Source organism: Myotis nattereri, assembly GCF_964212035.1.
Source record: "Myotis nattereri genome assembly, chromosome: 1".
Classification (NCBI taxonomy): domain Eukaryota; kingdom Metazoa; phylum Chordata; class Mammalia; order Chiroptera; family Vespertilionidae; genus Myotis; species Myotis nattereri.
The window spans coordinates 109,367,986-109,395,040 of record NC_138075.1 but is presented as its reverse complement, the minus strand read 5'-3'; the positions used below and the strand labels follow the sequence as shown (position 1 = coordinate 109,395,040).

At 41.6% G+C, this 27,055-nt stretch overlaps 1 protein-coding gene across 2 annotated transcripts in view; it reads right to left on the bottom strand.

The window, feature by feature from the left end:
• PTPN9 (protein tyrosine phosphatase non-receptor type 9) overlaps positions 1 to 27,055 on the bottom strand; it is a 162,250-nt gene that overhangs the window by 28,423 nt on the left and 106,772 nt on the right. For both annotated transcript variants that reach the window (XM_081084467.1, XM_081084468.1), the window contains one exon: positions 3,451 to 3,561. In XM_081084467.1, the coding sequence (XP_080940593.1) occupies positions 3,451 to 3,561 (111 nt within the window). The remainder of the gene's footprint in view (positions 1 to 3,450; positions 3,562 to 27,055) is intronic.

Here is a 27,055-nt window from a genome sequence, read left to right as displayed (position 1 = left end):
CCAGGTTCGATTCTGGTCAAGGGCACATGCCGGGTTGCGGGATCAATCCCCATCAGGAGGCATGTAGGAGGCAGCCAATCAATGATTCTCTCTCGTCATTGATGTTTCTATCTCTCTCTCCCTCTCCCTTCCTCTCTGAAATCAATAAAAAATATTTTTCTAAAAAGGAACAAATGTGCTTCAGGGACACAAAGTACAGCACAGGGAATATAGTCAATAATATTATAATAATTATGTATGGTACGAGGTAGGCACTTAAATTATGGGGGTGGTGGGGGGCAGTTACACTGTAAATTGTGATTGTCTAACCAATATGCTGTACACCTAAAACTAATATAAAATAATATTAGGTTTGGAGAACAGGATGAAATTTACTTGCAATATTTAGTATACTTGTAAAAATACACTGTACTTCATCTGTCTGGGATTGAAGTCTTTTGAATTTCCCAGAGAATGTATATCAAATTTCCAGAAGGTATAGCAAATTCACTCCTGAAAATAGGTGCTCTATTATATACCTTCTAAAAGGAAGGTATAGTGAACAAAGGCATTATTTTATTCTATTAACAAGGCTTCCCAGTAACATCTGCTGAGGGTATTCATCTTTTGACTACCAAGAATGACTAAGTAGTGGTTATTTTTGTCAACTTTATACTAAGCCTGCTATAATTTACTTTATTCATAGCTTTGTATGAATATTCTTAGAGATAGGTTTCTATGAAAGTAACATAAGACAAGTCACCCATACATAGGGTAGCCCAGGAAAAATGCTGGGGAAGTCAGCACAATACCTAATTCTGCTGTCTGCTGGAACCCAGCCATACTGGACAATATTAGCCTAGTTGGTTATTCTTGAAATCCATGTGGAATGAAGGTGCTGACCTCTCTTGCTATTGCATTTTTCTGGAATGCCCTCTTTCCCTCCTCAGCCTCTTCAAGGACAGCTTATAGCTCATGAATCACATCTGCCCAGGCAATGTTCTCCTGCATGCTCCTGCAGAGCCACGCTCCTCTCTCTGCACTTGTCTGTCTCTGTCCCCAGCAGGACCATGAACTCCTCTAAGATAAGGACTGTCTTCAGCAATTTTTCATTCCCAAGGCCCAGAGCCTAGATTGTAAAGGTCCTCAATATATTTTGAGTTTATACATGCATTTATGTTTGAATATAAAAGTGTAAAAACTTGCCTAAGGAGTCTTCTCAAAGAGTTATATTAGGTAAGATCTCCCTTACTCTGAGTCATTAGGTCCCTAAGTAGTTCCATAGAACCAAATCAGTTTCCCCTTGCCAACTCAAGTCACCTCAACTATAAAGACCTGCATTGTTATTATTCATATAACCTAATAATCCTATACTACAAAAATCTCTGATAACATCCCACAACAACTTTATTATCTTAAATCCAATTGTGTCAATGTTTTATATGCCCTTTCTTTCAAGGGTAGAAATGACTGAGTGAATTAGTAAAACCATAATCTTTGAGTCCTGGAACACTCACAGAATAATGGAATTAAGATAACACTTTTGAAGTTAGGAAGCAACAAGCTGTTTTAAAAGAAAATGCCATACCCCAGCCGGTTTGGCTCAGTGGATAGAGGATTTGCCCAGGCACTGAAGAAAAAATGCCAGAAATTTAGGTAGAAAGAGACATAGTGAAATATTCTTCTCTGCCCCCTTGGTGGTCTAGGACTGAATGGTATTTCTTGTTGAACAAAGTCAAACACCTGTTCAACTAATGCAATTATATTATACACTAGAGGCCTGGTGCACAAAAATTTGTGCACTGGGGGGGGGGGGGGAAGGGGTCCCTCAGCCTGGCCTGTGCCCTCTTGCAGTCTGGGACCCCTCGGGGGATGTCCACCTGCTGGCGTAGGCCCACTCCCCAGGGGATCAGGCCTAAGCTGGCAGTCAGACATCCCTCTGGCAGCCCGGCAGCCCTCGGGGGATGTCCACTTGCCAGCGGGGAGCAGGTCTAAGCTGCAGTCGGACATCCTTAGCGCTGCTGAGGAGGTGGGAGAGGTTCCCGTCACCACCGCTGTGCTGGCAGCCATCAGCCTGGCTTGTGGCTGAGCAGAGCTCCCCCTGTGGGAGCGCACTGACCACCAGGGGGTAGCTCCTGCATTGAGAGTCTGCCCCCTGTTGGTCAGTGTGTGTCATAGTGACCAGTCGTTCTGCTGTTAGGGTCAATTTGCATATTACCTTTTTATTATATAGGATAGAGACCTGGTGCACAGGTGGGGGCCGGCTGGTTTGCCCCAAAGGGTGTCCTGGATCAGGGTGGGGGTCGCGCTGGAGTGCCTGGCCAACCTGGGTGAGGGGCTGAGGGCCGTTTTCAGGCTGGCCATAGCCCCTTCAGGGTGTGTGTGTGGGGGGTCCCGCTGGGGTGCCTGGCCAGCCTGGATGAGGGGCTGATGGCTGTTTGCAGGCTGGCCACAGCCCCTTCAGGGTGGGGGTTCCCACTGGGGTGCATGACCAGCCTGGGTGAGGGGCTGATGGCTGTTTGCAGGCTGGACAAGCCCCGCAGCGACCCAAGCTCCCAGCCTCTCCTTTTTTTTTTTTTTTCAGCACCTCTGTGAGCAGGGACCAGGCCGGCTGGAAGCAGCTATCTGGGATTTATTTTCCTCTATAATTGAAACTTTGTAGCCTTGAGCAGAGGCCACGGCAGGCCAGGGCCAGGAGGAAGCTTGGCTTCCTCCATTGCCAGGGCAACCCAAGCCTCCTGCTCGCTCCAGTTCCGTGGCCACCAGCCGCCATCTTGGTTGGGTGAATTTGCATAGTTGCTCTGATTGGCTGGTGGGCGTGGCTTGTGGGCATAGTGGAGGTATGGTCAATTTGCATGCTTCTCTTTTATTAGATAGGATTGTTAAATATTAAAGGTCTGTATAGTCCTAGGCTAAATTTTGGTAGTAGCTATCCCTAAGTTACTCAGTGAACACACTCCTTCAGTACTATTTTTATGCAAAATGCTATGATGGGAGAGTGTCCAGTTACTAACTTCAAAGGAACTTGTAATGCAGTGGGAGAGCCAGCTTGTACTGAGCCAAGAAAGAATAAAGCAGAGCCCTAGTCAGTTTGACTCAGTGGATAGAGTATAAGCCCATGGACTGTAGGGTCTCAGGTTCGATTCCAGTCAAGATCACATACCTCGGTTGCAGGCTCTATCCCCAAGTCGGGGTGCATGTGTGAGGCAACCAATCGATGTGTCTCTCTCACATCAATGTTTCTTTCTCTCTCAATCTCTCTCCTTCCTTTCCACTCTCTCTAAAAATCAATATCAGGTGAAGACTAACAACAAAAAAAGAATAAAGCAGAGAATACACTGACAAAAGCAGAAAGGGCTCTGGAAGACAAGACAACAGGAATTTTTTTTGAAGGTAGAAAACTGGCAGGTTTCAACAGCAGAGATGGAAATCTCTATCCACCCCAAATAAAATAAAGCTAGCTTGCCTTACCCTCTCCCGGACTTTGTCCTTCAGGAGGAGGCTGATGATGGAATAGGGCACTCGGAACCATATGGGTGCTCCCACAATCAGCACTTTCTTCAAACGAGCTGGAAATGCCCCCTGTGGAAAACATGAGAATTTCAAGATACCAATCAGGGCACTGCAAGAGAGGCAAATGGAACCTGTGGCTGTTCAAGCTCAGGTTTTCTGCTCTTCCACCCATTCGTACCCATCAGGGGAAGTCTACAGTGTAATTCAATTTTCACTTGAGTAGCTGAAGAAAAAGTGGTTTAAAAGAAATAAATTAAAAACTGATTTACCTTTAAAAATATTGATGTTATGTTCTTGTAGACATAAGCTGTGGATCAAAAACTATCCTGACTTTTCTTATCAGCAAACATGTGTGCATCCTTAAGTTCTGCTTATTGAAATTTTAAGGAAAAAAAATAGATCATGGATAAACTGAATATGAAAGAAACATTTCTCTCATAATTTTTCTTTTATTCTGGTATCTGTGTATTGATTAAATTTATTTTTTACCCAACTCTTCATCTATTTATGTATTCATTTACTTAATCGATAAATATGATCTAGAGGGCCCAAGGGCAAATGAGATCTAAAAGAAAAGGAGACACTGCACAAAGCATAAGAACAGAAAGCAATGACCCTAAACCCACAGCTCTCAATTTCTTTTAGTTTCTCTATATTCCAGCTCTTCTCTTAGGCAGGGACACCATGTAATATTGGCAATCTAACTGGAAAGAAATGATTTCCAATGAATCAAAAATAAGAGGAAACATAGCTAAATATCTGCTACCACTCTCTCCCCATTGTTTTTCAAAAGACTGAGTCTCAATTTGACACATCACTCTCTGGCTACTCTTCAGTTCTACTAATTTTGGGGTCTGCAAACATTCCCTATAAATATACAGCATCCAGAACAAAATTCTCCAAAGGCCTCTTCATTAAAGTTTGAGAAATCACCTTTCATCTCTTCCCTCAAAGATGCAAAAAATTAATAGGGGAACTTACATGCATATATGCATAGCCCATGGACACAGACAATAGTGGGGTGAAGGCCTGGGAAGGGCAGGTGTGGAGTGGAGGAGGTGAATGGGAACACATTAAAACAAACAATCAAAGGGGACATTTGTCATACTATCAACAATAAAGATTAAAAAAACAAGATGCAACAACTTATTTCAGGGCCTAAATATAAATAGCTAAGGCCCCTTTAACTGCCAGATCAAAAATCAATCTCAAGAAACACCTATACTTCCACAAAATGATAAATAGAAAGTAGAAGCCATTACCTCTGCTTCCTCAAAGCAATGAACTACAGACTGAGACCTAGTTCAGCAAAATTACTTTTTGGCACACAAATATACTGTGGATGGACAGTAAATTAGTAACACTGTCTAGAAGGCATTTGGCTTTATATATGTCCTTACAAATGTGTATATACTTTGATCTGGTAATTCCATTTCTGAGACTCTATTCTAAGAAAATAATGAGAAACACAAAGATTTATAAATAAAAAAATTTACTGTACTTTTATTTTTGATAGTAAAAAAATAATACTTTAAAACTGAAAAGAACATATGTCTGAAAATGGATAGTGGTTAACAAAAATGGTATATCTTTTTAAAAGATTGTTATATAACCTTTAAAATGAACATTTGAAAGCCTTTTTAAAACGGGAAAATTGCCGAAACCGGTTTGGCTCAGTGGATAGAGCGTCGGCCTGCGGACTGAAAGGTCCCAGGTTCGATTCTGGTCAGGGGCATGTGCCTTGGTTGCGGGCACATCCCTGGTGGGAGATGTGCAGGAGGCGGCTGATTGATGTTTCTCTCTCATCAATGTTTCTAACTTTCTATCTCTCTCCCTTCCTCTCTGTAAAAAATCAATAAAATATATTTTTTTAAAAAAAACTGGAAAATGTTCACAATAAAACTTAAACGAGATCAAAATTATGATCTTAATTTTGTTTAAAAAATGACACACATATACACTAATAGAAAAAAAGATTATAAAAAATTATATCTAAAGCTAAATAGAGTTTATCTCTGATAAGTGTGATCATAAGTAGTCTTAATTCTTTGTTTTATTTTCTATGATACTCTGTATTACTTTTACTTTTTACAATCTTATTAAGAATGATTAGAGCCCTTGTTCCAGTAATTCTACCTCTAGAAATTAACTTCAAGCAAATTACTTAATGTGCATACAAAAATCCTATCTAATAAAAGGGTAATATGCAAATTAACCGCTACTCCATCACAAAGATGGTGGAGCCCATAGCCACAAGATGGCAGTGCCCAGTCCTCTCAACCCCACCAGAGTCCCCCAGTCCCGGGGGTTGGGGGGTGGCCACAGAGAGTGGGCAGAATGAGTGGCCTGGCGGAATCCTTGCTTCATTGCCACACCTGGCTCGGGCCGGCCCCCTGGAGCTGGAGTGGACACGGAAAGGGACAGGGGGGCCAGCCCGCAGCCTTCGTGGCCAAGCGCAGGCCTAGAGAGGAGATGGCAGGCCTGCCTCCCACAGAAGCAGCACAGGTCCCTCCTGCCTCCCACAGAATCGGCTCAGGTCCCTCCCAGATCCCCTGGGAGCAGCGTGGCTCCCTCCCAGCTCCTACAGAATGAACGCGGGTCCCTCCTGCCTCCCGTGGAAGCAGCATGGCTCCCAGCAGCATGCTGTGGTTCCCGCTGGCTCCTGTGGAAGTGGCAAGCAACCTACTAAGCACGATATCACGCGATGGTCTACTAGTATGGATATAAAAATGTTTGTTGAAAAATTATTTATTATAAAAAAGTTTTAATTTGACAACATAGAAATAGTTAAATAATTTGTAGTAAATACAGGAAAGACTATTATTCAGCAATTACAGTGTTCATAAAATAAAGTTGATGAAGCTTATTGTGTAGAAAAATTGTATGAACATAACTAAGACCATATTGAAAAACTTCTAGAAGAAAGTGATACACCAAAATGTCAACAGAGATTATTTCTGCATGATAGTATTAAAGGTAATATTTTTTTCTTAACACCTTTCGTACCGCTCACAAGCTTTCTTGTGTCTCGCGCGCCATCTGTTAAGGACCGCTCACGAGTTTTCTCGTTTTTCACGCGCCATCTGTTATGGACCTTAGATGTCAACACATTGTCTTGTCCACATCGAATGAAGCGATCTCATTGGTGGAAACCGTGCAGGTCAATCTACGAAAAACTATATAATTGCACGATCCCATAAAGCATTGCAGTTACATTGTATTTTGGTCATTCAAATAGTCTTCGTCTTCAAGTTCCTGGCGCTTTTAGAAATGCCCTCTCTCAGAAAAAGGAAGGAAACCAACGAAACTGATACACTTCCTTTCGTGTTGTTTCATTCTAAGGAAAACGATGAAATGGACAAAAAAAGCAGTGCTGTACCTTATAAACCGTGGACTTTTCAATTCATTTAGAGTGTACAACGTCCTCAATCCACAAGCAAAAATGAAGTATAAACAGTTTCTGCTATTGGTGGCAAGAGACTGGATAACGGATGACAATAATGAAGGCTCTCCAGAACCAGAGACAAATCTGTCCAGCCCTTCCCCTGGGGGTGCAAGGAGAGCACCTCATAAATATCCACCCAAAAGGTTGCAGGTGATATGAAGCAGCATGAACCTACATGTATTCCAGCGAGTGGAAAGAAAAAATTTCCTACGAGAGCCTTCAGAGTTTGTGCTGCCCATGGAAAAAGGAGCGAATCTAGATATTTATCTAAATTTTGTTTGGTCCCTCTTCATAGAGGAAAATGTTTTACGCAGTACCATATGTTAAAAATGTACTAGGAACTTAAATTGTTTAACTTTTTTTGTAAATAAAAATGTTATAATTATTGAAAAACAACACCTAAAGTGCACTATGATCTGTAGTTATGATGATTTAAATAATGTGCAGTTTGCCCAAAAACGTGCGGTCCCTGGCATATGTCTTAGAGATTTCTATGCGGTACAAAATGTGTTAATGTAAATTATTCTGGGTTGAACAAAATTTTCTATAATAAAATTTTTCTAACTACAATGGTAGTTAGAAGTATAAAAGATAAATATGAAAAAATTGACCATCCTATAAATGATAATAGCATAAAAGTATAATGGTAAAAATCTAATTTATAACAGTGCTTGTGCACACACCCTATTTGTCTCTCTCACTTTCCTTGTAGCCCACTAGTCTTAGAATAAAGATGATTTATCCTTGATGTATGCCATGTTTTTATAAATACATGTACATATTTTTAAATCCAGGAATAAAATTCATAAAAAACATGCAAGATAAATAATTTTAGAACTTTATTGAAAGACATAACAAAATTATTTTCTTAAAAAGCAGAGCATTTCGGCCCCTAACCAGTTTGGCTCAGTGGATAGAGCATTGGCCTGTGGACATAAGGGCCCCAGGTTTGATTGCCATCAAGAGCATGTACATCGGTTGCAGGCTCCTCCCTAGCCTGGGCTCTGGTCAGGGCTCGTGCAGGAGGCAACCATTGATGTGTTTCTCTCACATCGATATTTCTCTCTGTCTTTTCCTTCCACTCTCTCTAAAAATCAATGCAAAAATATCCTCGGGTGAGGATTAAAAAAATGAAAGCAGAGAGAATATTCAGCTGAGAGACAGTTTGCAGCCGGGAAAGGCGGAGGACTCCCGGAGAAAGGGGATGATTGGAGACTGTGGCTGGAATCTCTCCCAGAGCGCCGGCTCACCTGCAGAAACCACGCCATCTTGAGTGGCTGTTATTGGAAGTGTATACATCCAAAGACCCGGCATCCAGATATCGGCTGCTAACCCGGAAACACCGGATCTGGTACAGCGCGACTACGTGGAGCCCTGCTTCTCTTCATGGAAAGGTCAGATTTCGCCTGAAGGTGCGGTTTGCAATTCAGGTTGGGGAATGGAACGTGCGCGGGGAGGTCTGCGCCCCACAAAGTCCGCGGCCTTTGGGGCCAGCGTGATCCGCGAGTGTGGAAGGGCTCCCACAGGGCTGCTGGCAGAAGGGAACACTAAAAATAAGCCCATAGCTGGACTGGATGCAAAAAGGCAACCTCGGATTTTGCCAGTGTGCTGGCTGCTTGGTGCCAGGGGAGAGAGGGCGTGCGGAGGAGACTGCGCACAGAGCTGGAAGGTGGAGGGTTGCGAATTCACGCAACTTCTCAGGCTCTTGTTTTATTTGCTTCCCCTTAAATCTTTGAGTTTGATTATTAAACCCAGTGCATGGGATTGCTGAGTTGGGGACACTTGCAGAGACTGCAGGGGAAAGTTGTTTTTGTGGAACCTGGGAAACAGAGCAGGGAGTAAGGATTAAAGAACCAGCTCTGGGCAGTGGACTTTCCCAAACCAGTTTAAAGTACAATAGAGAAAATAAACCCTAACTACTGGATAGAGAGTACTTATAGCCTCGAAGGTCAATCCAGACACACTGCCACCCAGAGGCAGAGCTACGAACTGACTCTTCTGTAAACACAAATAAAGGCAGTCTGGGAAACAAATATGGCCTGCTTTAAAACAGGACTGTGGTTTACAACATGGAGGAACAGTGTATCGCAGGGAAATTCAACACCCTCCTGAATACCTGGCAGGACTAAGGCATGCCAGATAGAAGAGTAGAAGAACTGAAGGACCGTCACTACTGCACATTTTTATTTTATTTTTTCTATTCTTTTTTCACCTTTTAATTAAGAAACCAATTTTTTTCTTTTTTCATCACCTGATTTTACCCTTTTAATTACTACATTTTGATTTTTCACCAGTATTATTACTACTACCATTTTTAAAGTGTCATTTTATTTTCTCATTATTTTATTTTGGGATTAGTGTTGTACATTCTATTTTCATTGTTCCTTTAGCATCATTTTCCCCTACCTCAATTTTACCTTTATGCCAAAACTCGCTTCCTCACTTTTCCCCTTTTGTTGTCCTGTTTCTCTTATCCTATTCCTGCTTTAGATTTCCCCTATTGCTTCTTTTTACCCCCTATCAAAATTTTACCCTACTTATATATCCAATTTCCAATCCCCTGCTCTAAATCCATATACACCTCTCCCTTATCTATCTTCACTATCCAAATTTTTTTTCTCTTTCTGTTGTTTTGTTTGCTTGATTGTTGAGTATACTGGGTTTTTTTATGCTTGTTAGTGAGGTTGTTTTCCTTTTGCTTTTTAGTTTTCTGTTTTTTGTTTTCTTTTCTTTTTTCTTTCTTTTCCGGTTATTTTTGTGCTTCTGTTTTCCCTCACCTCACTAGATATTAGTGGTTGTCTGTAGTTTGTATTCACCTCCAGGGATCTGTTGCTGGAATTTGTTGGGATTAGTGGCGGGTCTATCGGAGTTTTCTCCCCATATAAATAGTCTCGTCCCCTCTTCTATTTCATTCTCTCTCTTTTCTCTCTTACTTTTTTGTTCCTCCCTTTTCCCAATTTCATTTTTGCACTCCATTTTTTCCTTTTTCTCTTCGTTCTTCCTTATCCTCTAATTCTCTTTGCTCAGGTGGTCACCTTTATTTGGGGTTATTAATATTGTGAATACATTTGTTTTCAGTGCCTTGTACATTGTGCCTTGTTGTGTTGTATTTTGTGCCTTTAAATCAATGCAGCAGAGAGAGAACTACATAACCAAACACCTGGAGAAGAGAGATCGTGGGGAGACCAAGAACCAGCCCGCATATGAAAGAAAAACAGGCATACCAGAAAAGGAAGTAAACGAAATGGAGGCAATGGAGGCAAGCAACCTGTCAGAGAAAGAATTCACAGAATTGGTCATAAGGTGGATGAAAAGAATGGAAGACAAATGCAACAATATGTGTAAGAACCAAGAGGAAATGAAGAAAAACCAAGAAGAAATGAAAAATGGTATCACTGCTATAAAGAACACAATAGAAAGCATCAACAGTAGAAGCAGAGGACAGTATCAGTGAGCTAGAAGACAAGGTAGGAAAAAATACCGAAGCAGAGCAGCTTCTAGAAAAAAAATTAAAAAGCAGGAGAGCCAAAACCGGTTTGGCTCAGTGGATAGAGCGTCGGCCTGTGGACTGAAAGGTCCCAGGTTCAATCTGGTCAAGGGCATGTACCTGGGTTGCGGGCACATCCCCAGTGGGAGATGTGCAGGAGGCAGCTGATCGATATTTCTCTCTCATCGATGTTTCTAACTCTCTCTCTCTCCCTTCCTCTCTGTGAAAAATCAATAAAATATATTTTTAAAAATAAAATAAAATATATATTAAAAAAAAGAAAAAGCAGGAGGGGAGCCTAAGAGAACTCTGGGACAACATGAAACCAAACAACATCCACATAATAGGGATGCCAGAAGGAGAAGAAACTGAGCAAGGAATAGAAAAACTACTTGAAAAAATGACAGAAAACTTCCCTGATATAGGGAAGAAAAAACTCACACAAATCCAAGAAGCTTACAGAGTCCCAAACAAAATGAACCCCAAAAGACCAATGCCAAGGCACATTATAATTAAATGGCAAACACCAACAACAAAGCAAGAATCTTAAAAGCAGCCAGAGAGAGACAGAAAGTCACCTACAAAGGAGCCCCCATCAGACTAGCGACTGATTTCTCAACAGAAACACATCAGGCAAGAAGGGAATGGAATGAAATATATGAAGTCATGCAAAGGAAGGGTCTGAATCCAAGAATACTATACCCAGCAAGGCTATCAATCAAAATTGAGGGTGAAATCAGGTGCTTCACAGAAAAAAAAGGACTCCGGGAGTTTATTACCACCAAACCAGCAATGCAAGAAATGCTAAAGGGTATGCTGTAAAAAGAAAAAATAGGAAACAAAGAAGGAACACAAGGGTAAAGAATAAAAATGGCGACTAACAAGTATCTATCAATAATCACTTTAAATGTAAATGGATTATTTGCCCCAATCAAAAGACATAGGGTAACTGAGTGGATAAGAAAACATGACCCATCTATCTGCTGTCTACAGGAAACCCACCTCAGAAAAAAAGACACACACAGACTGATGGTGAAGGGATGGGAAAAGGTTTTTCGGGCGAATGGAAATGAAAAAAAAGCCGGGGTAGCAATACTTATATCTGACAAATTAGATCTCAAATTGAAGGACATAAAAAGAAATAAAGAAGGCCATTTCATAATACTAAAGGGAGCAGTCCAACAAGAAGAAATAACTCTGGTAAACATATACGCACCCAATATAGGAGTAAACAAATACATAAGAAATCTTCTGGAGGAGATCAAGGGAGAGATTGACAGCAATACAATCATAGTAAGGGACTTTAACACCCCATTATCACCATTGGACAAGTCCTCTAAACAAAAAATCAGCAAAGAAACATCAATCCTAAATGACTCACTAGATCAGATGGAATTAATTGACCTCTTCAGAACATTTCACCCCAAAGCCACAGAATATACATTCTTCTCAAGTGCACATGGGTCATTTTCAAAGATAGACCATATATTGGGTCACAGACAAAGTCTCTTCAAATTCAAGAATATTGCCGAAACCGGTTTGGCTCAGGGGATAGAGCATTAGCCTGCGGACTGAAAGGTCCCCGGTTTGATTCCGGTCAAGGGCATGTACCTGGGTTGCGGGCACATCCCCAGTAGGAGATGTGCAGGAGGCAGCTGATCGATGTTTCTCTCTCATCGATGTTTCGAACTCTCTATCTCTCTCCCTTCTTCTCTGTAAAAAATCAATAAAATATATATTTTTTAAAAAAGAATATTTAAATCATATCAAGCATCTTCTCAGATCACAATGGCATAAAACTGGAAATCAACTACAGTAAAAACAATCCAAAAAAATCAAACACACTGAGACTAAATAGCACGCTATTAAACAATGACTGGGTTACCAAAGAGATCAAAGAAAAAATATAAAACATCGTGGCAACATACGACAATGAAAACACAACAATCCAAAACCTATGGGACACAGCGAAAGCAGTCTTGAGAGGGCAGTTCATACTTCTATAAGCCTACTGCAAGAAACAAGAAACAATGAGAATAAATTACCTAACCCTACAACTCAAAGAGTTAGAAAGAGAGCAACAAGAAAAGCCCAGTGTAAGCAGAAGGAAGGAAATAATAAAGATAATAGAGACCAAAAAAACAATACAAAAGATCAACAAAACCGCCCTTACCAGTTTGGCTCAGTGGATAGAGTGCCGGTCTACGGAACGAAGGGTCCCAGGTTCAATTCCGGTCAAGTGCATGTACTTTGGTTGCGGGCACATCCCCAGAAGGGGGTGTTCAGGAGGCAGCTAATCGATGTTTCTCTCTCATTGATGCTTCTAACTCTCTATTCCTCTCTCTTCCTCTATGTAAAAAATTAATTACATATATTTTTAAAAAAATTATCAACAAAACCAAGAGCTGGTTCTTTGAAAGGATAAAGAAGATTGATGAACCTCCAGCCAGGCTCACCAAGAAACAAAGAGAGAGGACCCAAATAAACAAAATCAGAAATGAAAGAGGAGAAATAACAACGGACCCCACAGAAATACAAAGGACTATTAAAAAATACTATGAACAACTCTACTCCAACAAACTAGACAACCTGGAGGAAATGGACATATTCCTAGAAAAATACAACATTCCAAAACTTAATCAGGAAGAATCTAAAAATCTCAATAGGCCAATAACTATGGAAGAAATTGAAGCAGTCATCAAAAAGTTCCCAGCAAACAAAAGCCCAGGGCCAGACAGCTTCACAGGGGAGTTTTACCAAACATTCAAGGAAGAACTAAAACTTATCCTCCTCAGACTACCACAAAAAATTCAAGAGGAAGGAACACTTCCAAGCTCATTCTATGAAGCCAGCATCACCCTAATACCAAAACAACATAAAGACAACACAATGAAAGAGAATTACAGGCCAATATCCCTCATGAACATAGATGCCAAAATCCTCAATAAAATCCTAGCAAATCGGATCCAGCAGTAAATCAGAAAGATCATACACCATGACCAAGTTGGATTTATCCCAGGGATGCAAGGATGGTACAATATCCGTAAATCAATAAACATCACATAAACAAAATGAGAGATAAAAACCACATGGTCATATCAATTGATGCAGAAAAAGCATTTGACAAAATCCAACACCCTTTTTTTTAAAAACAATATATTTTATTGATTTTTTACAGAGAGGAAGGGAGAGAGATAGTTAGAAACTTCAATGAGAGAGAAACATCGATCAGCTACCTCCTGCACATCTCCTACTGGGGATATGCCCGCAACCCAGGTACATGCCCTTAACTGGAATCGAACCTGGGACCTTTCAGTCCGCAGGCCGACGCTCTATCCACTAGGACAAGCCGGTTTCGGCCCAACACCCTTTCTTGATAAAAACCCTCAGCAAGATAGGTATAGAAGGATCATACCTCAATATAATAAAAGCCAGATATGACAAACCCACGCCAACATCATAATCAATGGGCAAAAACTAAAACCGTTCCCCCTAAGAACAGGAATAAGACAGGGATGCCCCCTTTCACCACTCCTGTTCAATATAGTACTGGAAGTACTAGCCATTGAGATCAGACAAAAAGAAGAAATAAAAGGCATCCAAATTGGAAAAGAAGAAGTAAAACAGTCCTTATTTGCAGATGATATGATACTGTACATAGCGAACCCTAAAGACTCCATCAAAAAATGATTAGACTTAATAAATGAATTCGGCAATGTAGCAGGATACAAAATTAATACCAAGAAATCTATGGCAGTTCTTTACACCAATAGTGAACTTACAGAAAGTGAGACTAAAAAAGCAATCCCATTTACCATCGCATCAAAAAAATTAAAATACGTAGGAATAAAGTTAACTAAGGAGGTCAAAGACTTATACGCGAAAAACTACAGGACACTGAAAAAAGAGATAGAGAAGACATAAACAGATGGAAGAACATACCGTGTTCATGGACTGGTAGAATCAACATCATCAAAATGTCCATACTACCCAAAGCAATCTATAGATTCAATGCAATCCCCATTAAATTATCAATGGCATATTTCACAGATCTAGAACAAACATTCCAAATATTCATCTGGAATTAAAAAAAAGACCTCAAATAGCTGCAGCAATCCTGAGAAAGAAGAACAAAGTAGGTGGGATCTGAATAGCAGATATCAAGCTGTATTACAAAGCCACTGTTCTTAAAACAGCTTGGTACTGGCACAAGAACAGACATATAGATCAATGGAATAGAATAGAGAACCCAGAAATCGACCCAAACCACTACGCCCAATTAATATTTGACAAAGGAGGCAAGAGCATACAATGGAGTCAAGGCAGTCTCTTCAATAAATGGTGTTGGGAAAATTGGACAGATACATGCAAAAGGATGAAACTAGACCACCAACTCACATCATACACAAAAATAAACTCAAAATGGATAAAAGACTTAAACGTAAGACGGGAAACCATAAAAATACTAGAGGAATCCACAGGCAGCGAAATCGTAAACATATGCCGAAGGAAGTTCTTCTCTGATAATGCTCCTAGGGCAATGGAAACTAAAGAGAAAATAAACAAATGGGACTACATCAAAATAAAAAGCTTTTGCACAGCAAAGGAAACCATCAACAAAACAACAAGAAGACCCACTATATGGGAGACCATGTTTGCCAATGATATCACCGATAAGGATTTAATCTGCAACATTTACAGGGAACTCATGCAACTTAACAATAGAAAGATAAACAATCCAATCAAAAAATGGGCAACGGACCTAGATACACTTTTCGACAGAGGACATACAGAAGGCCGAAAGACATATGAAAACATGCTCAAAGTCACTAATTATACGAGAGATGCAAATCAAAATGACAATGCGGTATCATCTCACACCTGTCAGAATGGCTATTATCAACAAATCAACAAACAAGTGTTGGAGAGGATGTGGAGAAAAAGGAACCCTTCTGCACTGCTGGTGGGAATGCAGACTGGTGCAGCCACTGTGGAAAACAATATGGAGTTTCCTCAAAAAACTAAAAATGGAACTCCTATTCGACCCTGTGATCCCACTTCTAAGAATATATCCCAAGAAGCCAGAAACACCAATCAGAAAGGATATATGCACCCCTATGTTCATAGCAGCACAATTCACCATAGCTAAGATTTGGAAACAGCCTAAGTGCCCATCAACAGGTGAGTGGATTAAAAAACTGTGGTACATCTACACAATGGAATACTATGCTGCGGTAAAAAAGAAGGAACTCTTGCCTTTTGTAACATCATGGATGGAACTGGAGAGCATTATGCTAAGTGAAATAAGCCAGTCAGAGAAAGATAAATACCTCAGGATTTCACTCATTTGTGGAATATAGAGAACAACATAGAGTGATGAACAGAGACAGATCCAAAGACAGAGAAACAGCTATCAGACTATTAATCCCCAGAGGGAAAGTACGGGAGGGAGGGGGCAAGGGGAAGAGTCAACCAAAGGACTTGTATGCATGCATATAAGCTAAACCAATGGACATGGACAACAGGGGGATGAGAGCATGAGTGGTGGGGGGGGGAGAGGATGGGGGTTTAATGGGGGGGGGGATGAGGACACATTTGTTATACCTTAACTAATAAAGAATTTTTTTTAAAAATAAAAAATGTCAATAACCAACACACACACACAAAGCAGAGCATTTCAGAATGGAAAAAGATAGCACTACAAAGATGTCAATCCTGACTGGCTGGCATGGGTCAGTGGTTGAGTGTCAATATATGAACCAGGATGTCATGGTTTGATTCCTAGTCAGGGCACATGCCCGGGTTGGCTCAATCTCCTGTAGGGGGCATGCAGAGGCAGCTGATTAATGTTTCTCATCACTGATGTTTCTATCTTTCTCTCCCTTCCTCTCTGAGAGCAATAAAAATATATTTTAAAAAAAGATGTCAATCCTCTCTAAATTAATTTATTAATTATTTATCTATAATAATAAAAGCGTAATATACAAATAGACCAAACAACCGAAGAGCAGAACGACCGCTCGGACAACCTTCCAGATGACCATGCTATGACACCCACTGGTGCCAGGCCAGCCAAAGTGGGTGCAATGCGATTGGTCGGGGGCCCGGGATCACCCCATGATCACCCTGCAGAGGGAGGCCCAGGCCACCGGCCAGCAAGGCAATCGATCAATCGGAGGGCTCCATGATTGTCCCAAAGAGGGAGGCCCAGGATACTGGCCAGCGGGGTAATTGATCAATTGGGGGGCTCCATGATCACCCCAAAGAGGGAGGCCCAGGCTACCCAGTGGTGGTGCTGTGGCAGGTGGGCAGGGGTGATCCATTGGAGCCCCGGCCAGGTGGGTAGGGCCTACCTCTTTGGGGTGATCGATCACGGGGCTCCCAGACTGTGAGAGGGCACAGGCTGGGCTGAGGGATCCTCCCATGAAGTGCACAAATTTCATGCATCAGGCCTCTAGTATGCAAATAAAATCCCAAAGTGTCTTATTTCTCAAAACTTGACTGAATGACTCTAAAGTTCTTCTAATCAAAAGATGACACTTAAAAAATTTGTTTCTCATCAAATTTATAATTTTGAAAAAGTTACCTCTGGGGAATTGCCGGAAGCCAGTCCATCCTTGCTGCTTGACACAGTCGCTGCAGGAAAGAAACATCTGCACAGCATATGTTTCAAGGGACCTGGCGTATATAGCATACTATTCTTAATATGTTTGCTCCCCTTAGCGCTATGTATTTTAACCAAGGTCACCTCTCCGAGAAAGGTTGTTTCCCCAGGTAAGGATTTTTCCCTGAAGTTAGGGAGGGCATAAAACTCCTTAACTAAGTGCCAGGCAGGTAGTTAATCACTTTAACTACGAACAATCACGCTTAAGCTACATAATCTTTACTCCCTGGAATGGAGATAAGAAACGTCCTAACCTGTTCAATAGAAATTGACAGGATTAAAATCAACTAGTATAAATACAGATGTAACAAGACAATAAACGGCAGAACTTCGCTGGAGATCCTGGCTAGAGATCCTGGCTAGGCTGCTGATCAACTGAACGCTGTCTCTGTGTCATTCCTTCTTCGCCGACTCCGTCCACAACTTTGGGGACCCCTGGACCTGCTGGGGTTGGACCCCAGCAGGGAATGGCACTGGAGTGGCTGAGGGAGGGGGTCAGAGACTTTTCCTTGAATTGCTTTTATAATTAAAACTAGTGGCCCGGTGCACGAAATTCGTGCACATTAAAAGAGAATTAATTAGAGGGAATATTTTAATATTGCTATTTGGCCTTTCTCTATAATAGAAGTGTCAGAGATGAAAGAAAATTAGTAATATGAATACAAAAATCTCCCTCCTGTCAGAGTCTGGGGCGTGCCATGGGACCCAGAGTCAAGTCCCCGCCCACCCACTTGCGCCTTGAAATGGCGTGAGACCCAGACCCGGCCAGCCCCACCCCCGTCAAGCCCTGTAGGGTGAGGGGGCGCAGCCTCAAGTCCCCCGTCAAGCCCTGCTGGGTGAAGGGAACAGCCTCAGGTCCTCCCCTGTCAAACCCCGCCAGGCAGGGGGATCAGCCTCCGGTTCCCCAGCCCGGTGCCAGGGTGGGGGCTGTGGCCTCACGAGAGGGTGCGAGGGCATTACGACCATTTGCATATTCACTCTTTATTATATAGGATAACTAGTTATAAAGTTTATTTTAAGAACGTATGATTGATTTTACATATATACTAGTATATATATACTAGAGGCCCGGTGCAGGAAATTCATGCGCCGGGGTGTCCCCTCAGCCCAGCCTGACCCCTCTCTAATCTGGGCCCCCTTGGGGGATGTCCAACTGCTGATTTAGGCCCGATCCCCAGGCAGTCGGATGTCCCTCTCACAATCCTGGACCGCTGGCTCCTAATCGCTCACCTGCCTGGTCACCCCTAACTGCTCCCCACTGCTGACCTGATCACCCCTCACTGCCTCTGCATGCCGGCCTGATCACCCCTAACTGACTCCCTGCAGGCCTGGTCGCTCCTAATTTCCCCCCCCTGTAGGCCTGGTCATCCCCAACTGCCCCCTCTGCCAGCATGGTCATCCCCAACTGCCCCCATCTGCCAGCCTGGTCGCCCCTCACAGTCCCCCCGCCAGCCTGGTCGCCCCACATAGTCTGCTTGTTCATGTGTATCTCTCACATCAATGTTTCTCTCTCTCTCTCTCTCTCTCTCTCTCTCTCTCTCTCTCTCTCTCTCCCTCTTCCTGCCTCCTATCTTCCACTCTCTCTAAAAATCAATGGAAAAAAATATCCTCACTCCTTGGATGAAAATTTAAAAAACAAATCAAAGGCAAGTTATAACTACTGGATATAATACAACTCCATATTTGTAAAGAAAAAAATCATAAATTTTGCTCATCCTGTATGTTTATACATACATATACACACACATAATTTAAAGCCTGGACATATGCATGTATGCATTACCTATGGATACAGACAATAGAGTGGTAAAGGCCTGGGACATGGCAGAAATGAGGACAAGGGGGGAAATGGAGCAAAAAAGGGGGGACATTTGTAATACTCTCAACAATAAAGATTTAAAAAATAAAATCAATGAAAAAAATATCCTCGAGTGAGGATTAACGACAAGAATAAAAGGACTTAGCTCTCCCTCCTGGGGGCACACCTGTGTCTTCTTTCCCTTTCCTCTCTCCCTCCCCCTCGTCCAGGCATGTTACCATTTGCTTCTTCACTTCCAAGCTCCAGGGGTCCTTCCTTTACCTCCATAACTCGTTTCCTAAGCCCATTTCTTCTAGGAATTACTTCGTCTATGTCTATAATTTACCCAAATAAATGTTCTCTAACAACAAAAAAAGGACTTCATAAAAAGTGAGATAAAAAGCTATAAACAGCCAAAACCGGTTTGGCTCAGTGGATAGAGCGTCGGCCTGCGGACTGAAAGGTCCCAGGTTCGATTCCGGTCAAGGGCATGTACCTGGGTTGCGGGCACATCCCCAGTGGGAGATGTGCAGGAGGCAGCTGATCAATGTTTCTCTCTCATCGATGTTTCCAACTCTCTATCTCCCTCCCTTCCTCTCTGTAAAAAATCAATAAAATATATTTAAAAAAAATAAAAATAAACAAAGACAGTATCTATCTATACTAATAAAAGGGTAATATGCTAATTAGGGCGGTCATCTTCCGGACATCCATCCAGACGTCCATCCAGATAAAGCCACAGAAGCTGCAAGGCCCGGAGCTCAGGCAGCCATGGGCTCAGGCAGCTGTGGGCTCAGGCAGCCATGAGCCCCAGCAGCTGCGAGGCTAAGCCGTCAGTAGGATATCTCCTGAGGGCTCCAGGACTGTGAGAGGGGGCAGACCAGGCTGAGGGACTCCCCCCCGCCAGTGCACAAATTTTTGTGCACCAGGCCTCTAGTATATATATATATATATATATATATATATATATATATATATATATATGTATATATATATATAAAAGCCTACATGACCAAACGACCGGTCCACCAGTCGCTATGACACACACTGACCACCAGGGGCAGACGCTCAATGTAGGAGCTGCCTCCTGGTGGTCAGTGCACTCTCACAGCTCCCGGAGCTTATCGAGCAGCTGAGGCAGCAGGTGCAATTGGGGCCAGGATGAGCAGAAGCAGCATGGCGCCTGGCCTGGGCTCAGGCTCCTCACTGGCCTCCTGGCGCTTTGTGCACTACTACATCCCTCGGGGGATGTTGGACTTCCAGTCAGCCTGCGGGGATTGGCCGAAACTGGCAGTCCGACATCCCCCGAGGGGTCCCGGATTGTGAGAGGGTGCAGGCAAGGCTGAGGGACCCCACCAATGCATGAATCTGTGCACCGGGCCTCTAGTATATTAATATATATATGTTAATGGCTTAGTATCAATAATATGAAAAACTAATAAATGGACAAATGAATAGGAAAATGGGTAAAAACCATAAAAAGTATTTTTCAGAAGAAAAAAACATGTGGCAAATAAATCTATGAAGAGATAATCTCACTAACAAGAGAAATGCAACTTATACCACAAGATACCATTTTATCCCACTTGATTGGGAAAACATTAAGAAGTGAGATATCACAGGTTTCAAGATGGCAGCAAAGTAGGTGGATCTTTCTCTCACCTCCTCCCAGAATGGAACTGGAAATAAAACTAAATTGGGGAGCAGCCACCTGAATTACCAACTGAAGACTAGCTGAAGAGCATACTTTTAAACAAAGAAGGACAGAAACCACCCGCAATTGGTAGCAAGAGTGGGCTTGTGAGAGGGGCTGGCTTATCACCACTGGCAAAAGGCTAAGGGTGCAAAGAGATACTTTGGCTGTGGGGTTGGAGTTGGGGGTGGGGGTGTTACTTCCCCTGACAGGAGTGAGGCCTAGAAGCCAGAGGGATTCTGCAGCCTAGAACATCCAGCCAGGTAGCATTCAGCAGTTATAGGCAGTGGGGATTCCATCTGCCAGAAAGAAACAGAGCCTGCCAGGGACAAAGCCACTTTTTTTCCTAAAGGGGCAAAGCACAGGATTTTCATTCACAACTACTCACTCTGGACTTTGGTAGATGGAAGGTGGTGCACACTGGAGTCACTTGAGGAGAGTCTGGGGTGGGGGGCATTGGGGAGTGATGTGGGAGAGGGGCTAATGGGATCAATGTACTCAGTCATCCTGCTACCTCCCCCATATACTGCAGTAGCCATTTGTCCTCAGAGGTGCAAGTCTCTGGCAGTAGCAGCAGTCTGGAAAAAGGCAATTACCCCACTCTCTGGAGTCCCCCTTGCCCCACCCTGCGTCTCAGCCCCTGCTGCGGAGGCAGCACCAGAGGGATCTGGGCAATCTAAGGGTCCATCAGAGGTTGGTTTTAGGGCAGGGCCACTGCCCAACTTACTAGGAACTTAACTTGTGCTTCCCCAAAATGGGAGGGCTGATGGAAACCCCTGGCTTCAGGCAGACCCCAAAGGCATGCCTAGAAGGGGAACCATCCTGCCAATTTTGGGGGGAATATTCCAGGACAGAATTAGGCATGTGGCTCTAGAGCAGGGGAGCACCTTCATCATCTTTCCTTAAGTCTGAACTCACCCTCACAAGAGGTCCCATCCTCCTGATTCCACCAAAAGCCCTTTCAGAAACTGCATTTTCAATGACTAAGCCTGTCACCTGGACAGCAGGCGGAGGCTGTGGATCCTGAGCTTCCTTGAGACATTGGAAGACCCACCCATGGACCCCATGTTGCTAACAAGCTGACCTCAGAGCACACTAGGCCTGTTCCGTGCACAGCTAAACCCAGTGTAAGCAGCTACAAACTGTGGAAGACTAGAAGCTTTGACCAGGTTGCCAAAAGCCAATTGTGGACACCTTCTGACATTGGCTAGCATTATAATACCTGCCAGGAGGCCTGAAACTAGAATACCGAACAGTCTCAGACAACGTAAGAGGACCCAAAGGAAAATTGCAACAGGCGCTGAGTCTAAACACTACTGAGACAAACTCCACTTTGTTGTTGTTTTCATTATTTTCTTTATATTGTCTCTTATTTTTGCTTTATTACCTTTTCATATCTCTTATTTTTCTCTTTCCTTTTCTTACTCTATTTTTCCCTTTCTCTTTTTTCTTTTTGTCCTTTTTGTAATCTTTTTCTTCTCTTTTTCCCCTTGCATAATTTGTTTCTTTTTTCTTTTCTCTATTACCATTTTCCTTTTCCTATATTTAAAAAAAAAATGTTTTCATTGATTTTAGAGAAAGAGGAAATGAGAGGGATAGAGACATAGGAACATTGATGAGAAAGAGAGAGACATCAATTGGCTGCCTCCTGTTCTGCCCACCCCTTCCCCCCACCAACCCCAACTGTGGATTGAGCCCACAACCAGCGCATGTGCCCAGACAAGGAATCTAACTGGGGATCTCATGGTTCATGGTCAATGAGCAACCACGGAGACTCACTGGATTGACTTTTTTTCTATTCTTACTTTTTTACTCTCTCTTCGTTCCTTTCATATATTTTAAAAAATCTTTATTGTTGAGAGTATTACACATATTCTCTCCTACCCTCCCAATTGCTCTCTGCCACCAGATCCCACCCTGCCTCAGGCCTTTACCACCCTATTGTATGTGTCCATGAGTAATATATATATATATTCCCCCCCCCCCTTGGTTAATCTCTTCCTGTGTCCACTCCCCCCTTCCCTCTGAGTTTTGTCAGTCTGTTCCGTTACTATGCCTTTGGTTCTATTTTTTTTAACCAGTTTACTGTGTTCATTAGATTCTTTGTTCATTTTGATTATTAGATTCAGTTACTGATAGATACATATTTGTTGCCATTTTATTATTAATATTTTTTATCTCTTCTTTTTCTTCTCCTTCTTCTCCTTCCTCTTCTTAAAGAATACCCTTCATCATTTCATATAATACTGGTTTGGTGGTGATGAACTCCATTAGCTTTTTCTTGTTTGTGAAGCTCTTTATCTAACCCTCAATTCTAAATAAAAGCTTTGCTGGGTAGAGTAATTTTGGTGGTAGGTCCTTACTACTCATCACTTTGAATATTTCTTACCAATCCCTCTGGCCAGCAAAGATTCTGTTGAGAAATCAGCTAACAGTCTTATGGATGCTCCCTTGTAGGTAACTGATGGCTTTTTTCTTGCTACTTTTAAGATCCTCTCTTTGTCTGTAACCTTTGGCATTTAAAAAAAAAAATCTTTATAGTTGAAAGTATTACATGTCCCCTTTTTTTCTCTCCCAAGGACCACATCCAGCCCAGTCCCGCCCCTGCCCCAGGCTTTCACCACCCTATTGTCTAGGTCCATGGGATCTGCATATATGCACAAAAGGTCTTTGATTGATTACCTCCCACCCACCCACCCTCCACCATCTTCTCTCCAAGATTCCACACTCTGTTCCATGCTTCCATGTCTCTGCATCCACTCCGTTCATCAGTCTGTCTTGTTACTTAGATTCCACATATGAGTGCGATCATGTGATATTTTTCTTTCTCTGACTGACTTATTTCACTTAGCATGATACTCTCCAGGTCCCTCCATGCTGTCTCAAAGGGTAAGATATTTTCCTTTTTACTGCTGCATAGTATTCCATGGTATAAATGTACCACAGCTTTTTTATTCACTCGTTTACTGATGGGCACTTGGGCTGTTTCCAGATCTTAGCTATTATAAATTATGCTGCTATGAACATAGGGGTGCATAGATTGTTTGTGATTGTTGTTTTGGGTTTCTAAGGATATATCCCTAGAAGTGGGATCACTGGATCAAAAGGCCGTTCCAGACTTAATTTTTTGAGGAAAATCCATACTATCCTATATAATAAAAGGCTAATATGCGAATTGTCTCCTTGGAAGTTCAACCTGGCGTTTGATCGCTCGCTATGACATGCGCTGACCACCAGGGGGTGGCACAGAACATGGTGGGTGACCAGTTGTGGCAACAGGGTGTTGAGGGAGTGAGGGAAGGAGGAAGCGGGGAGGCTGGGAGGCGGGGAACCTGATTGGCCCTGATCACCAGCCAGGCCTAGGGACCCTACCTGTGTACAATTTTCATGCACTGGGCCTCTAGTTTTCCATAATGGCTGCACCAATCTGCATTGCCACCAGCAGTGTACTAGGGTTCTCTTTTCTCCACATCCTCACAAGAACTTTTCATTTGATTTATTGATGGTAGCGATTCTGACAGGTGTGAAGTGATACCTAATGTCATTTTAATTTGCATCTCTCTGATGATCAGTGACTTTGAGCTTTTCATATGTCTCTTGATCATCTGTATATACCCTTTAGAGAAGTGCCTATTTAGGTCCTTTGCCCATTTTATTAAAATATATTTTTATTGATTTCAGAGAAGAAGGAAGGAGAGATAGAAACATCAATGATGAGAGAGAATCACTGATTGGCTGCCTCCTGCACACACCCTACTGGGGATTGAGCTCACAACCCGGGCATGTGCCCTTGACTAGAATTGAACCCAGAATCCTTCAGTCCACAGGCCAATGCTCTATCCACTGAGCCAAGCCATGTAGGGCTCCTTTACCCATTTTTTAATTGGATATTTTGTCTTCCTTTTGTTAAGTTGTATGAATTCCTTATATATTTTGGATATTAACCCTTTATCAGATGTATCATTGCCAAATATGTTCTCTCATGCAATGGGGCTCCCTTTTAATATTGTTGCTGGTTTCTTTTGCTGTGCACAAATTTATTTTGATGTAGTTCCATTTATGTATTTTCTCCTTAGTTTCCTTTGCCCTAGGAGATGTATCCATAAATATTTTGCTACGAGATGTCTGAGATTTTGCTGCCTATGGTTTCTTCTAGCATTTTTATGGTTTCCTGACTAAAATTTAAGTCTTCTATCCATTTTGAGTTTGTTCTTGTGTATGGTGTAAGTTGGTGATCTAGTTTCATTTTTTTTGCATGGATCTGTCCAGTTTCCCCAACACCATTTATTGAAGAGATTATCTTGACTCCATTGTATGGTCTTGCCTTCTTTGTCAAAATATATTTGAGTGTAATGGTTTGTGTTGATTTCTGAGGTCTCTGTTCTGTTCTATTGATCGATATACCTGTTCTTGTGCCAATACCAGGCTGTTTTGATTACGGTGGCTTTGTAGTATTTGATATCTGGTAATGTGATCCCTCCAACTTTGTCTTTCTCAAGATTGCTGAACCTATTTGGGAAATTTTTTGTTTCCATATAAATTTTTTGAGTATTTGTTCCAGATTTGTGAAATATGCTGTTGATATTTTAATAGGTATTGGACTGAAACTGTATAGTACCTTGGGTAGTATATACATTTTAATAATGTTGATTCTACCAATCCATGAACACAGAATATTCTTCCACAAATTTATATCTGCTTCTACCTCCTGTAGTTTTCTGCGTATAAGTCTTTTACCTCCTTGGAAAAGTTTATTCCTAAGTATCTTAATTTTATTTTTGCAATGCTAAATGGGATTGTTTGTTTAGTTTCTCTTTCTGATAATTCATTATTGGCATACAAAAAAAGCCATTGATTTTTGGGTGTTGATTTTGTATCCTGCTACATTGCCAAATTCACTTATTAAATCTAGTAGGATATTTTTTTTTGTTGGAGTCTCTAGAGTTTTCTATGTACAGTATCATATCATCTGCAAATAATGGGAGTTTCCAATTTGGATGCCTTTTATTTCTTCTTCTTATCTGATTGCTGTGGCTAGGACTTTCAGTATTATGTTGAATAAGAGTGGTGAAAGCAGACATCCATGTCTTCTTCCTATTATTAGGGGAAATGGTTTTAGTTTTGCTCTTTGAGTATGATGTTGGCTGTAGGTTTGTCATATATGGCCTTTATCATGTTGAGATACTCCTGGTATTCCCATTTTGCTGAGAGTTTTTATCAAAAATGGGTGTCGGATTTTGTCTAATGCTTTTTCTGTGTCTGTTGATATGATAATGTGATTTTTGTCTTTCAATTTGTTTATGTGATGTATCATGTTTATTGATTTGTGAATATTGTACCAGCCTTTCATCCCTGGAATAAGTCCCACTTGGTCATAATGTCTGATCTTTTTCATATATTGCTGGATCCAGTTTGTTAATATTTTGATGAGGATTTTAGCATTTATGCTCATCAGGAATATTGGCCTGTAGTTCTCTTTCTTTGTAGTGTCTTTATCTGGTTTTGGAATTAGGATAAAGCTGGCCTCATAAAAAGAGCTTGGAAGTGTTCCTTCCTCTTGGATTTCTTGGAAGAGTTTGAGGAGTATAGGTGTTAGTTCTTCTTTGAATGTTTCGTAAAACTCTCTTGTGAAGCCATCTAGACCCAGGATTTTGTTTTTTCGGGAGTTTTTTTGATTACTTCTTCTATTGCATCAGTTGTTATTGGCCTATTCAGGTTTTCTGGTCTTCCTGATTCAGTTTTGGGAGATTGTATCTTCCTAGTAATTGGTCCATTTCATCCACATTGCCCAGCTTGTTGTATATTCTTACAGTCCTTTGTATTCCTGTGGGGTTAGTGGTTACTTCTCTGCTTTTGTGTCTGATTTTACATATTTGGGTCCTCTCTCTTTGTTTCTTGATTAGTCTGGCTAATGGTTCATCAATTTTGTTTATTCTTTCAAAGAACCTCTCTTGGATTATTTTTTTTCTTGTATTTTTGTTTTGTCTTTTGTTTGTTTGTTTTTTAGTCTCTATGTCATTTACTTCTGCTCTAATCTTTATTATTTTGTTCCTTCTACTTACTCTTGGATTTTCTTGTTGTCCTCTGATTCTTTAAGTTTTAGGGTTAAATACTTTATTGTTAATTTTTCTTGTTTTTTAAGATAGGCCTCTAGTGCTATGAACTTCCCTCTTAGGAAGTTTGAAGGTGTCCAGAAGAGATTTTGGGTTGTTGTGTGTTCATTTTCATTTGTTTCCAGGAATTGCTACTCCAGTTTTTGTTTCTTTTTCATTTGCATGGAAAATTCTTTTCCATCCCTTCACTCTCATCCTGCATGAGTCTTTTGTGCAGAGGTGGGTGTCTTGTAGACAGCATATAGTTGGGTCATGTTTTTGTATCCTTTCAGCTACTCTATGTCATTTGATTGGAGCATTTAATCTATTTACATTTAAGGTTATTGTTGATAGGTTCTTATTATTGCCATTTTAAATCTGTAT